Genomic DNA, 12,434 nt, shown 5'->3' with positions numbered 1-12,434 from the left:
GTGTTCTGCATGGACGTGGACCAGCACTTCAGCGGCGCTTTCGGGCCCGAGACGCTGGCCGAGTCCGTGGCGCAGCTGCACGCCTGGCACTACCGCTGGCCGCGGCTCCTGCTGCCCTTCGAGCGCGACGCGCGCTCGGCCGCCGCGCTGGCGCCGGGCGAGGGCGACTTCTACTACCACGCGGCGCTGTTTGGGGGCAGCGTGGCGGCGCTGCGCGGGCTCACGGCGCACTGCGCGCGGGGCATAGGACGGGACCGCGCGCGCGGCCTCGAGGCACTCTGGCACGACGAGAGCCACCTCAACAAGTTCTTCTGGCTGCACAAGCCCACCAAGGTGCTGTCGCCCGAGTTCTGCTGGAGCCAGGACATCGGCCCGCGGGCGGAAATCCGCCGCCCGCGCCTGCTCTGGGCGCCCAAGGCGTACACGCTGCTGCGGGACTAGCTGGCGCCTGGCCCTCCGCCCCCGCTCAGGGCCCCCGAGACCAGGCCTAGCACGCCAGCTGGGAACTTCCGGGTGTGGAGCGGAGGTCGCAGGAAGGAGAGCCCCTGCAGCCAGTTGGGGTCCCTTTTGGAGGCTGTGTGGCACTTGGATGAAAAACAGCACTACCGTCTCCGTGGGTGCTGGGTCGTGGGAGTGGGAGGAGGGGTCCTCGCCTTTGGGGAGCTTCGAAGAGGAAAAAAATCCCCTTTCCTTACCGTCAACAGTGACTGAAGCACAACCGCAATGGTGCCTAGGGCAAACAGCCTATTGCCCTTTCACCCCTGACCTTAGGGGTGCAGCTAATGCCTCTTGAGATGTTTAGACATTCCCCCCCCCCCCCGCTTTTTTAGAAGTAAGAACACTGAGGCACAAAGAGAGAACAGGCTCTAACAGTCCCTGTGATGTTAGCAGCTGGAGAGTCAGGACTAGGCCATCGGCCCAAATCCAGCTGCCACGCATGAGACATTGGGAGAACCCAGGTGTCATCCCAGTTGTTGGTTCTGCCTTTTTACCTCCCCTGCCCATAAACATAATTTGTACATATTTAATTTTATAATAAATTCATTATTCTTGTGAGACAAAGCAACAAACGTACAAAGTCATGTTTGTTCATTTCTGCTTGCCAGCATAATTTCACAGTCCCTGACTCTGTGACAATATACTGTCTTCAGAAAGATGCTTTGAAGACAAAACAAAACACTGCCCTCCACGTCTCTTGCCTGGGTTACTATATTCCTTAAAAGACAAATGACCCTAATCCTTGCCTTTTCCTACGTGTAAGATAATGGCTGACAGATTTAGTGGTTATGCTTCTATAAACTATAGCCAGATGTATTCTGTCACTCAGATGTAACTTTACACATACTAAATCCTCACCACCTGTATATAAACCGTGAACCAAAATACTACATTCAGTCTGACAACCTCTCTAAAGGGCTGTACCTGGGCTGCAGGGCTCAGTCTATAGTCCTCAGTAAGTTTTTTAAGAAAACTAATTCTTTTTTTTTTTTTTTGAGGTGCAGTCTCACTCTGTATGTAGCCCAGGCTGGCGTGCAGTGGCATGCTCATGGCCACCGCAGCCTCGATCTGCTGGGCTCAGGCAATCCTGCCACAGCCTTCCAAGTAGTTGGAACCACAGGCATGTACCACTACCCCTGGCTAATTTTTCTTGATTTATTGTAGAGATGAAGTCTTGCCAAGTTGCCCAGGTTGGTCTCAAACCCATGGGCTCAGGCAACCCTCTCACCACGGCCTCCCAAAGTGCTGGGATTATAAACATGAGCCACCGTGCCCAGCCTTAAAACTAATTCTTTAAAAGCCTGATTTATTTTCTTTAGTCAGTAATCATAGCAACCACAAAAGATTTCAGAGTAGACTGCCCAGGGTGGTCTGGAACACTGTTGGGACCCAGTGCCTTGGTACCAGCACAGGTTCTTTGAATCCCTTTCTTAAAATACTAATTTATTCTTTATAAGATCACAAGAGGTTTTAATTTTTAATTATAAAATTATTTTTTAAAACTTGTCAAATTTCTATCTCAAAAGTTCAACTCTTGCTATTCCTCACTATAGGTCAAACATGGTTGCCTTCAACTCTATGAGTTTTTCTCCAGTTTACTGACATGATAGCCTGACGATAATTTTTTTTTTTTTTTTTTTGAGTCAGAGTCGCACTCTGTCACCCAGGCTGGAGTGCAGTGGCATGCTCACGGACACCCCAGCTTCGACCTGCTGGCCTCAGGCGATCCTTCCGCCTCAGCCTTTCAAGTAACCGGAACTACAGGTATGCGCTACCATGCCTGGCTAATTTTTTGATATTTTGTAGAGACAAGATCTCACCAAGTTGCTCAGGCTGGTCTCAAACCCTAGGGCTCAGACAGTCCTCTTGCCTCGGCCCCCTGAAGTGCTGGGATTACAGGCTTGAGCCTCCGCGCCCGACCAAAAATATTTCTCTTAAAAGTCTAAAAACTGAGCCAGGCTCGGTGGCTCAGCCTGTAATCCCGCACTTTGGGAGGCTGAGGTGAGTGGATTGCCTGAGCCCACGGGTTCGAGATCCATCTGGGCAACTTGGCGAGACCTCATCTCTACAATAAATCGAAAAAGTTAGCTGGGCGTGGTAGCGTGCGCCTGTAGTTCCAGCTACTTGGAAGGCTGAGGCGGGAGGATCTCCAGAGCCCAGCAGGTCGAGGCTGCACTCTAGTCTGGGTGACAGAGTGAGACTCTAACTCAAAAAAAAAAAAAAAAGTCTAAAAACTATATATGTTTCTCCAGTATAAATTAATTCTATACTCTTGGCTTGTCTTGATATGTCTATATTATTCAATATAACCAAAAAGCACTCCATTCTGTTCCTAAGAGCCATATATTTCCCTATACAAGGTACTAATTTTTTTTTTAATTCCCCTAGCATATAATATACAATCATAACCCTGGACATACTCTTCCTGTGTCTGATTAAATTCAGATAACTTTTTCATCAGCTTTGACTTCTAAGTTATCTAAATAGTCTTCCTACAAAGATAAACACACTACGAGTTTTTCTTTACCCTTTTAGTAGCTGGTCTAAAACAACAAAGATTTTAAATGTCATCATGATAATTCCAACATTTGTCTTTTTCAGGAAAAGCTGAAGATCCAGGCGCAGTTGCTCATGCCTGTAATCTCAGCACCTTGGGGGCCAAGGTAAGAGGATCACTTGAGCCCAGGAGTTCAAGACCAACCTGGGCAACATAGTGAGACCTAGTCTCTACAAAAAATTTTTAAAATTAGCTGGGTGTAGTGGAGCATGCCTGTAGTTCCAACTACTTGGGAGGCTGAGGCACGAGAATTACAAGATCTGGAGGTTGAGGCTGCAGTGCGATGGGATCATGCCACTGTAATCCAGCCTGGGCAACTGAGTGAGACCCTGACTTCAAAAAAGAAAGATAAAAAAGAAAAACAGCTTTAAAAAGGTTAAGATTTTTACATCCATATAACTTCCTATATTGCCTTTGAGGTGTCTTTTAAGTATTACTGTAATGAAATAAATAGTTATTATTTTACAATGGCCTATAATTCTATTTTGATCAAGTATTTTAAACTTTTTGATACTTTGACAGATTTCCCCCAAGATCAAAAATTAAGTCTTTTTTATTTAAAATTAACTTAAAAATTTCCCAACTGGACCCCTAAAAAGTTTCAAAAAGTGTATCTGCAGTTCTATTAAGATATTAACACATTTGCAATGGGCAAATTGTTCTAATACTGAGAGTGAGTAAAAATTTTTAAAAATCTGAAGCTGGTTGCCACCCACTTCAGTCGTTAAGCATAAGTGAAATGGTCTTTTCTAAACTGTCACCTGTTTCACAATACACCTGAAAGTTGCAGACATATCCAGTATTTGCCTTGGACACTACTCTGACTAGCATTCCGTACTTTGTATTTTTATTCAAACTATAAACTGAATATATGTAATATATATATATTTTTTCATTTACATTGCATCATTACATCACTATTTGTCTCACTATCACTAATAAGTTCACTGGATTCACCTTCAACCTCAGAAATTTCATTAACATATATTTATTCATTTTCCATAATTATAGTAAATTATTTTTAATGTTGAAGTATGAAACCCCTGAAATATCAACATACAAGTATATAACACTGATTGCAACAAAATAATGACCAACTTGCAATTTTTACCAACTTTGTAAATCAATAATGACATTGTGCAGTCGATATCAGATAATTATCTCAACTTTCTCTCTCCTTGCCTCACTATTCATTTTCAAGCAAAATATAATAACACAGACATATGACAACGTTGCAGCATTCAGAAAGAATTTGCAATGACATAAATCCACATCAGCGGCAACCAGGACCAGAATTTGGAAAGACATAAATTCACGTCAGCGATGGTGAATGAGTTAAGTAGTTAAACTTATTTAATAAATTATATGAAAGATATTACCAAATAATAAATACTAGATTTTCTTTCAATTACATTTATAAATATTAATATAAATATTAAAGAATCATATACATGTATAAAATATAATTATCAGTCATAATTTTATTATATTAAATATTTTCTAAAGTTATGTAAATATATCATTAGTAGAAATATTCTAAAAATTATATAAAATTTACAGAAGTCTAGTAGTTCTGATATGGCACAGTCACAATTCTAGCTATTATCTTAAAACATTAGACATAATAAAAATAATTAAATTTCCTTGTCACTTAAAAAATTCATCAAATTTTTAAGCATGACTATTCTAAATTTTTGTCATCCATAATTATTCTACATTCTTCTCTAAAAACATTTACAATAAACTCTAGTCCAAAATTACTTTTCATAAAAAACTCTAACAAATATAAATACAAAAAAATGCAATTAATAAAATGCAAATATACACTCCAATTTTATTATTTATTTTCTTTCCAATCTATAACTCACTTTAATACTATTAAATATATATTGCTGGCCAGGCACAATGGCTCATGCCGGTAATCCCAGCACTTTGGGAGGCTGAGGTGAGAGGACTGCCTGAGCCCACAGGTCTGAGACCAGCCTAGGCAACTTGGCGAGACCTCATCTTTACAATAAATCAAAAAATTAGCCAGGAGTTATAGCACGTGCCTGTAATTCCAGCTACTTGGAAGGCTGAGGCAGAAGGATCACCCGAGCCCAGCAAGTCGAGGCTGCAGTGGCCGTGAGCGTGCCACTATACAAAATAATAATAATATGTGTATATATACTGCTATGTATAATCTATAATATCCTTATAAGTCCTGTTAAGATATTAAGTATACAAAAAGGCAACACCAAAAAACCCAAATTATACTAATTAAAATACAAATATGATCCAAAATATATTTTCTAATAAACAGACCCATATGCACACTGGTCCTGGCTCTCATTCCTTGTGACTACAGGTAAAGATTGTTGACTTTCCTAAAGTGGACCCTTTCTAGCTACAGAAGATCATCTATGTTAGCCTCATAAATACAACCAAAGTGTTAATTTATGACCAAAAGAAAAAACTTATAAAACAAAGTAACAAACATAAAAAGCCATAGTGTGCTTATTTCTGCTTGCCAGCATAATTTCACAAAGTCCCTGAGTCTATGCCATCATGCAACTCTCCAGAAAGATACTTTAAGGACAAACAATACTTTAAAACACACTGCCACACACATCTCTTGGCTGAGTCACTATATTCCTTAAAAAACAGATTACCCTAGTCCTTGCCTTTTCCTATACATGAGATAACATCTGACAGGGCTAGTGATTATGCATTTATAAACTGTACCAGATACACTCTTACACTCCAACTTAGGTATAATTTTATACATACCAAATCTTCACCAACTGTATATAAATGAATACTGTAATATTGTAAGCTAAAATACTACATTAAAGCAGTCTGATAAAACCTCTCTGAAGGGCCACTTCTGGGCTGTAAGCCTTAGTATATTGTCTCCAAAAGACTTTCTAAATAAAACTAACTTTAATTCTTTAAAAGCTTAACTATTTTCTTCAGTCGACATTGTGCTTATGGCTTTTTCTCCTAGAGTCAAAGTTCACAAAAATGATATTCTGGCTAAGTTTGGCCACAGTATCCGGGAGGCAAGTTTTCACATCTGTGGCTGCTGTCCACACTCTTCTTCCTTGATGAGGAAAAACACAGTTCTGAGTAGGAGTATGAAGTCATCAGACCCTCCAGGGGGTTACAGAGCCAAGGAGATAGAGAAGATAGCCTCTAAAAGGCCCTGAGACAGTGTCTGACAGTTGGGAAAACCGAGACCCTGAGAGGCTGGGATTCCCCCCCACCCCAGCTCACCTCCATCCTTTCTATAGTGTTCTCGCCAACCTTGCACTCTAAAACCTTCCACTGTCCCCTAGTAGGGCCGCAATTCTGGCTGTTTATCTGGCCCCACACTGGTGCTTTTTACAATCTGATAATTTTTACAAGCAGGTTCAATTACTAATGATGTATGACAAGAGACAGTTCTCTCAAAAGCAGTTCGACATGCCTCCTGTCTAAATCAGATTAGACCTTCTAGACTCAGGATTAGAGATGAGAACAGGCCACGTGTGCCTAAGAACAGGTTGCTGTTTGCTGACTGAGCTGGCATGTGTGTCCTTCACCCTACCCTGCTGCATTCACCTAGGGCCACACATGCTGACCCTCACAAACCTTGGGCCACTAGAGATCTGAGCACGAGTCCTTAAGTGAATCCACTCCTCTTCTAACTCTGGGTGTCTGTGGACAAGTTCCTTACCTTTGCTGGGTCTCAGTTTTCTCATATGTAAAATGGGGGTGCCAGTCACCCTGCTTGCAGGAGTGGTTGTGGTGCTCCAGAAAACATAACTTGCCTTCCTCTTTTTTCTTGCCCCTTCTCCAGCAAGTTCATGGAGTACAAAGGATTTGCCAAAAACCAGTCATTTCCTGCTGTGAAAGGGATTAAATGGCATGCTCAGGAGTTACCAGGTCCCCAGATAGGGGCAGCCTGTGCTGTTGATGGCGATCATCCTGAGGAGGGGGAGGGGCTTGAGGAAGCTGCAGGGAAGGCAACTTCTCCAGAATGGCCCCTTCCTAGGAAGCCCAGAGGCCTGAGGAGGGGGTGGAGGGGCCCACAGAGGGACTTACTTCTGCAACTTCCTCCAAGGCCATCAACACTGTCCTCAGCATCTATTCTGGGCCCACAGGGACCCGGTGAGCAAGTGAATATCAGACTCTGGATACCCTGAGTGTCATTGCTACATGCAAAATCTTCACCTGTCCCAGCCATCCCACCCTGCTATGCAAGCTCATATGCCGAGCCCAGAAATTCTCAAACATCTTCAGCTGTCTTAGTCAGGGGTCACCAATCATAAGAAACATGTGTCCACTAGGGCTAAGTCAAATAATAACAACATGTACATTTATTAGGTACTTACAACGTGCAAGCAGTTCTAAGCATTCAACATGTACTGGTTCATTTAATCCTCACATCCGCCCTATAAAATCCTCATTTTACATATGAGGATATCAGGCACAGAGAGGTTAGGTAACTAAATTCATTGATACGAGAACAAACAGAAAGTTAAACACAGCCAGAGAATTAAGACTGATAGGAACGGAGGTTACCATTAGCTCTTGGTCTCCTCTGTCCATTTCTGCTTTTTCTCTGCCTCCTTTGTTCTTCTTCTTGTGTTCAACTCTACACAGTCACTCCAGTCTCCAGTCTCCAGGGTTTTCATGTTCAGGTGCCCATTACCTCCTAATTTGTTCCTAATTCATGGAATGGAGAATCTGATTGGAGAGTCAGCTCCATCCAATGGTGTGCTGGCAAATGTTCAGCAATGAGCTCTTTGAGGAAAAATAAAGCCCTGATTTATAGCAGTTACTGGTTTCCATGGTGTAAATTCCACCATGGCTGAATTCAAGCAACTAACACTCCCTGAATGTGAAGCTGGGAAGAGGTGTGCACAATTTGTTCACATGAACCAGGGCGGCCATTATACACCAATGGCTGCATCTTTGGACTGAGTCACTGAGTCAGGCATCCACCCCTTGCCAATCAGCTGTGGCTATGATGGGGTCATGTGGCACAAACTTGGCTGCCAGATCCTGTCCCTTCATGGTGCAGCAAGCTACAGAAGGCCAATTTCAGAGAAAGAGAGGAGGTTGGTGAGATTACTGAAAACATGCTGGTTCCTGCCTTCCCTACATCCACTCCCCTATCTGATGGTAACACACCCTGGTTTCCTCCTGGGGAGATGTCCTTCAGATGGGGTTTCACCCTCTGCTCCAGTGTGAGAGAATGGGCCCTAGACCCAAGCCAAACAGACACATAACATGGCCCAGTAAGAAACAGGAAGACCCAATGAGACTTTTTGCTGGGTGCTATGGTTTGAATGTGTCCCCCCAAAAGCATGTGTTAGAAACTTAATCCCCAATGCAACAACACTGAAAGGTGGGGCCTAATGAGAGGTGTTTAGTTCATGAGAGCTCCACCTTCATGAATGGAGTAATGCCAGTTATAAAAAGGCTTGAGGCTGCAAAATGAATCTCTTTCACCCTCACCCTGTCTTGCTCTTCCACATAAGATGATGCTGCATGCATGAAAGCCCTTACCAGAGGTTGCTGCCATGCTCTTGGGCTTCTCAGCCTCCAGAACCATGAGTCAGATAAATTCCTGTTCAACATAAATTACCCAGTCTGTGGTATTCTGTTACAGCAGCATAAAAGAGGCAAATACACTGGGGCTTCTGGTAAAGAGACAGAGGCTTGAATGCTGGAGGCCTGGGAGCTGTGAGGCTGGATCTGCTGACCCCACAGGAGCCTGAGGATGAAGCTGCCTCAGAACAGGTCCAAGTGGAAAGTTGGAGGCACAACAATGGAGCCCCGAAGCTGGCCTGACCACCATCCTGTTACATGAGCCAATAAATTCTCATTTGGATTGGACTTTCTATCACTTGCAGCCAAGTCTTGACACACAAGGGCTGTGAGGACTCAGAGGAATGAGTTCCCAATTATGAGCTCCATGGTGATTCAGGGAAGAGTCATGTCTGTCTCCTTCACAATGCCTCCATAGGGCCAGATTTGATCAACTTTTGAGAAATTAATTCCCACATTTCCCAATCAAAACATTGACTGCCACAGGGGAAATGTATGTGAAGAGAACTTCTTGCACCCATTCCTCCTTCATTAGAATAGTTTCCATAAATCAGGCATTCATGATGGACCCCTCAGGGATCAGGGGAAGTAAGACTCATTGGCAGACCCAGTACATTCAAAAAGGATCCAAAGCTAAACAATTCTGAGTAAATTTATGTCCCTGCCACTTGACTGCAGTATGATCCTTAACAAAAAGCCTCTCTTGGTTTCCTACCCACTTCCTAGGGGAGTTACAAGGCAGTCAACAGAAAGCACTCAACCTCAGGAGTGAGGTTGGCTCACAGTAAAGGACCATTTTCTTCCTTCCCCAAGTCTGAGGGGGCGGGGGAGGGGAGAGGAGCAGTGGAAAGGTGCCCCCCAGCCCCGCCCTCGCACAGAGCACACCACACACCACCGCCACCCAGGTGCAGGTACAGTTTATTCTTCACAACAGAGAAATACAAAGAGCAGAGGGTTTGTAATTCCTTTGTTTCTTGCCCCCTTTGGTGTTTTCCCCCCACATTTGATTTTTATTTGCTCCCCATCCCCTTTTTTAAATAGAATGCAAACTTCTTTCCTGAAGTGTATGAGGGGCACCTGCCCTCACCTCCCTACCACCAAGATGCAGACTGAGAAGCCAACAGACTGTTTTTTCTTTTTTAATAAGGTAACTAGTTCTAAATATGGTGGCCTGGAGGTCCCATAGAAAAAGCAAAGGGGTGTTAACAGTATGTATAACAGCATATTTACAGGGAGTAACATGCGGACAAAAAGCTACAATACTGAGTATCAGACGACGCAAGTCAAACAAAGGGCTGGGGGTGGGGACAAGGAACCCCATGGGGAAAAAAAAAACCCAGAAAACAAACTGGTAAATCAATGGCGAGTTAAGGCTTAAAAAGTGTATAAAAATAACACAGTTAATATTCAAAACGGAACTCCAGATACAGAATATATAGATGAGTTTCTGTCTAGTTTTCTTTTTTTTTCCCGGGGGGGATGTAGGGGACTTCTCCGGGCTCTGTACATGGTTCCTATATACATGGACACGCATGGCTTTCAGATCGGGGTGTGTCTGTGGGGGCTGGGGGCAGGGTCTGCTCCTGGGATCCGCCTCCCCAAGGATCCCTTCCCTGCTGAGGGCCTAGGGTCTGCGCTGGGGAATTCCCCCTCCGTGGTAGGGAAGACAAATAACCCCTCCCTGGGCACTACCCCCACCGGGGGAAACTATGGGGTGGTCCCAGCTGTAGGCCCACTCCCACCCCATCCCCCTGCCCACAGTCTGGGGTGGCGGGAGAGGTAGCCAATAGGTTTCCTGGCCAGCACCGAGGTAGACTGGGGTGGTCTTCAGGGCAGCAGGGGAGAGCCAGGTCTTACCCAGCCCACCTCCACCCCATTTCCCTGGGTCCACCAACCAGCCCATCACTGCACCCTTTGGTCCTGCGGATCTCCCAGCCCCTCTCTTGTTTCCACCTTCTGAAGTCTGGACAGCCCTGGTAACTGCCACACCCCCCTGCTCAGCAATGCCTAGGGTACACTCAAGAGGTATGAGCAGGGCACCCAGAGGCAAAGGGCTCACTCCAGCCACCTACTGCCCCCTCCCACCAAGGGTCCCCTTTGCAGTCCAGAAACCCAGGCCTGAGCCTTCCCTCAAGACCTGAGGCCACGGCAAGAGAAGGTCCCACGCCGCCCTCTGGTTCTCTGCGTCCATCTGTCCGATTCTTTTAATTTCTCGGTCTTAGCAGCACCAACTTCCTGGCCAATAAATATCTTTTTGTTATTTTGAAAAAAAACTTAAAAAACAAAAAACAGTGAAGGAAGTGGAGGGCAGGGAACAAAAAGAAAACCCAACAGAGAGGTTCAAAGTGCTCTGAGATAGTCTTTGGATGCCACCAAAACAGTCCAGAATCTTGCAGTTGGCCTGGCCGCCCCCAGAGCTGGACCAGGCAGGGCTTCTGCGGACCAAGCTTTCTGGAAGGTTGGGAAGGTCATGAGAGAGCTTGGTGGTTCCTGGAGGGCCCCTGCAGGGAGTCGGAGCCTGGTGCTGCCTGGGTTTGTGTCTGCCAGTGGGCTGGGTGGGGTGGTGCCTCCAGTGGGCTCAGATGAGAGAGATTCGCACCGGGATGCCGGGGGACTCCGTCCTCTGGGGTGAGTGATGGCTCACCAGGTGCTCCACCACCGTGTGTTTGGACATGTGCTTCATCAGGTAGGTCTCCTGTGGACAGGCAGGGGTAAGATTCCAAATATGTAACCACTTGTAAGGGGAGGGTAAGCTGCAGTTCCCAAAAGCGGCCACTGGAGGGCTCCTTGGTTAGGTGGGCCCGCAGGTGATGGGCAGTGACAGCTTTGAGGGGAGAGGTAAGCCTTGACATTGGTTCCAGGGATACTGCATGCTACCAGGGGTTAGTGCTGGCTGAACAGCCAATAAGCACCAGGCTCACCCCTCAGGAGTGTCCATCTGTGACTCCCCAGGGCCAGGCCCGCAGCCCTTTACAAGTCAGCCGTAGTGGGATAGACTAGCTGTATCTCAGCCCTGCCTGCTGGATAGAGTCTAATGCCCGCATCTGCCTGGTGATCTCAGTGAGAGTGAGGCAGCTGGCCTGGGATGGAGCCTAGTTCTGCTGTTTCTTAGTGGTGGGAACTTGGACAATTCATCTTGCCTCATGAGCCTCAGGTTCCTCCTCGGTAAGCAAGGATGGGGGAGGAACAATCTCAAAGGATTGTATAGTAACACAGATAAAGCCCTTGGGATGCAGTCACCTCTGAGGGAGCCATTCCTTCCCCAGTCTCACATTCCAATCCAGGGGATGGCAGGAGTCCTGGCCTCTGCACCCCCCTCTAGATCTTCCCTGGGGGAGAAGCCAGCCCTAAGCCCCCACCCCCACTGGCTCTGCTGGGTCTGACCCAAGGCACAGGACCGGGCAGGCAAGGTGACCCAGGGGTCACTGCAGGCCAAGAAGCCCTACACTAAGCCACATCTTTCCAACAGCCTTTGCCAGAAGCAGAGGTGGCTCTCTGGGCCACACCTGCCATTCCTTGGCCACAGATCTCAATATGGTCAGCATCTGGCAAAGGAATCCCTTAAATGTGGTGGCAACACACTAATGAATGATACCAGAGGGATCCAATCAGCAAATTCCAAGCTAGGAAACTATTCTTCAATGGATAAACAGCAAATTTTTTTAAAGGGGCGGGAGAGAGGACCTAGAGGTTAAAAAATATATTAGCCAGGACAGTGTAAGAATCTTGATTAAAAAATAATACTGAGCCGGGCTTGGTGGCTCAGCCTGTGATCCCGCGCCTTTGGGAGGCTGAGGTGAGT

At 45.7% G+C, this 12,434-nt stretch overlaps 1 protein-coding gene and 1 pseudogene across 2 annotated transcripts in view; one reads left to right on the top strand and one right to left on the bottom strand.

Moving 5' to 3' along the window:
• Positions 1-441, top strand: part of A3GALT2 (alpha 1,3-galactosyltransferase 2) — an 11,306-nt gene extending 10,865 nt beyond the window's left edge. The window contains exon 5 of the mRNA XM_008055739.1: positions 6-441. Within this exon, the coding sequence (XP_008053930.1) occupies positions 6-441 (436 nt within the window). The remainder of the gene's footprint in view (positions 1-5) is intronic.
• Positions 442-9,532: 9,091 nt separating this feature from the next.
• On the bottom strand, positions 9,533-11,322 carry LOC103258022 (annotated as a pseudogene). The gene has a single exon (XR_504151.1). The product of XR_504151.1 is annotated as an uncharacterized LOC103258022 (transcript).
• Between the last annotated feature and the right edge of the window lie 1,112 nt (positions 11,323-12,434).

The sequence above is a fragment of the Carlito syrichta genome, unplaced genomic scaffold (assembly GCF_000164805.1).
Source record: "Carlito syrichta isolate Samal-C Ts95f unplaced genomic scaffold, Tarsius_syrichta-2.0.1 Scaffold301936, whole genome shotgun sequence".
NCBI lineage: Eukaryota > Metazoa > Chordata > Mammalia > Primates > Tarsiidae > Carlito > Carlito syrichta.
The sequence above is the reverse complement of the archived record's forward strand: the minus strand, read 5'-3'. Positions and strand labels throughout refer to the sequence as shown.